Source organism: Penaeus chinensis, chromosome 36 (genome assembly GCF_019202785.1).
Source record: "Penaeus chinensis breed Huanghai No. 1 chromosome 36, ASM1920278v2, whole genome shotgun sequence".
NCBI classification, from domain to species: Eukaryota; Metazoa; Arthropoda; class Malacostraca; order Decapoda; family Penaeidae; genus Penaeus; species Penaeus chinensis.
In genome coordinates this window covers 23,589,987-23,592,486 of record NC_061854.1, presented here as the reverse complement: position 1 = coordinate 23,592,486, position 2,500 = coordinate 23,589,987, and the positions used below count along the sequence as shown (strand labels likewise).

At 34.2% G+C, this 2,500-nt stretch overlaps 1 protein-coding gene across 2 annotated transcripts in view; it reads left to right on the top strand.

The window, feature by feature from the left end:
• Positions 1 to 2,500, top strand: part of LOC125044775 (glycerol-3-phosphate acyltransferase 1, mitochondrial-like) — a 36,738-nt gene that overhangs the window by 19,430 nt on the left and 14,808 nt on the right. For both annotated transcript variants that reach the window (XM_047641706.1, XM_047641707.1), the window contains exons 7-8: positions 1,789 to 1,922; positions 2,368 to 2,500. The exon at positions 2,368 to 2,500 is cut by the window's right edge and continues 390 nt beyond it. In XM_047641706.1, coding sequence (XP_047497662.1) covers positions 1,789 to 1,922; positions 2,368 to 2,500 — 267 coding nt within the window. The remainder of the gene's footprint in view (positions 1 to 1,788; positions 1,923 to 2,367) is intronic.

Sequence of the window (2,500 nt, the reverse complement as noted above, 5' to 3'; positions counted from 1 at the left end):
CCTGTACAGTATCATCTCCTTGCCTCCTCTTTGCAAAGTTTTTTTTATCTGTTTTCTTGCATGTCTTTATTTTCATTTTTGCCGTTTTCCAAGGTCCATGTTTGTCCTTTGATAAGCATATCATTACAGTAATTGACTATTTTCCTTGCACAGTCATCTAAGTACTCTACAGCTCTGTGCAGTAACACTTTGCTATTTGTGTAATTTTTGAATATTTTTTATTCATTTTTCTGTAACACACACTGCATCATCAGTCATGGTAAGCAGGAATAGGATTCTGAGCATTGAAATGGTGTCCTCCCTGCAGCCAGTGCTCTTCCAGCCATGACTCATGGATGGTGCATTCAGTCGACATTTACCAGTTCAAATAGTGCACTGACCCTAGTCTTCCTCCAAGAGCTTTTTGCATGCATTGGGAGGTATTCCCATCACCCTGGCTTTTGGTTTAATGTTTTCATGACAACATTTCAGTCACCCAGGCCATCAGTTATTTTTTTTTTTCATGACATGATAGTCATGTCACCCAGATCCAGTGGGTTAATATAGATATGCAGAGTAATGCATACAGCTAACACCTCACACACAAAGTCTACATTAGATGCAATATTTCTTGATCAAATTCATTGACTCCGGTAGGGAATGTACATACATTACCAGTTCACTGTGAATTTAGTGTATTAATTTTGTTTACACATAGATAGCATGAGAAGTTCTTTGTCGCCAGTGAGTCAATTACTAGGCTTACCTAATCTTGCTAGATTATGTTTCTCTTTTTTAGTGATGTTAAGAACATTACAATAATCACAATATCAATAATAATAATAATAACAGTAATGAAAGTAAAAGTATTAAAAAAAAAAAATCCCCAAACTCAATGAATGGCTGGCTATATTAATAACCTTGATGACAAAGTGCCAATGGAACCATCTGTGTATAGACAAAATTCATAAAACAGGGAACAACGCATGTACCCAGTGCCAGTAGGGTAACTGACTTATCTGCTTGAGCTGTCAGGTACATAGCAAGTTACCTTGTCATTTGTCTTTTTTATGAATTGTGCATAATAGGAATGCCATCTTGGCCTAAAAGTCTAGCAGTTAGACTCTGAAGTACATGGGTGACCTTTGATACTAGACTGTGCATTCAATGATACCATTCTCTTGTGCTTCCCACTTTGGACTAATTAAAGTATAGAATTATTATGTAATTTTTTAACAGTATTTGCTTGGCCAAAAAGCAGGGAATAATGGTGATCACAGTTCCAGATTTATATAAACTGTAAATTTCCTTTAGTTTTCAATAGAATTTGAAACAATATATCATTTGTAATAATTATTGCCCATGTTATATCTTTTCTAAGCAAGACTATACTTTTACCTATAAGAATGTATGAAGGAACACATGGCCACACACATCTAGAAAGGCATTATTATGTTTTGACAAGCTTTGGGAATTAGTACAATTTCACTAAAATCCAGAGGGTCTAGAAAATTAATTGTTAATCCATTAAGACAACAAGTAGAATTAGTACAATTTCACTAAAATCCAGAGGGTCTAGAAAATTAATTGTTAATCCATTAAGACAACTGTTTATTTTATAAGTATGTGTTCTAATCCACCCATTGTTGCAGCCAGTTTAGTATACTTTATAGTTTATAATTTATTTGCTTGTATTATACATTGAGGATATCCTGATGAATTCAGAAGCCAACTTTGACCATGATTTACAAGAACAGATATGTGTAGAAACTGATCATACTAATTTATTTTTATTTTTATTTTTTTCAGGGGGTTTGTTGAGTGTTATAGTAGATGCTTATATGAATGGCACCTTGGATGATGCTCTTATTGTTCCTATTGCCATTAATTATGACAAACTGCTTGATGGAAACTTCATCCGAGAGCAAATGGGACAAAGCAAGGTAAGCATACTTTTTCAGTAATTGGATTTATCTTTTATTTACATTACTACTTTGGTGTTGTCTCTCAGATTTTGTGATGCAAAGTAGTCATAAAAAATAAATGGATGTCCTGTGAACTTGTTAATAGCTTAATAGGAAATGATCATTGCTGATTTATTGTCATGGTTATGAAATGTGTAAATAGGAATAGCTTGTGTTGGGTAGTTACAAAATACTATAATGTTTAGAAGGCATGTATTCTTGCCATGTATAGCTGAACATGTGTGTAACAAAATTCACAAAAAATACAGGGGACAATATAAATCTGGGATGGTTGGGTTAAAGGAAACTTATGGGAACAAGCTATATTTGTAGGAGATGCAATAGAAGTTTGTGTATGCTATTCATGTGATTCAATTTCTTTTTAGATCACATACAATTATTAGAATTTCCATTCTCTTCACAGGTCCCTGAATCATTTTGGGGAGCAGTAAGGGCAATAATAAAAGTACTGTCAACTAATTATGGTCAGGCAAGAATCGACTTTGCACAGCCGTTTAGCCTGCGAGAGTTTGTCCAGAACAGCAAGATTGTCATAC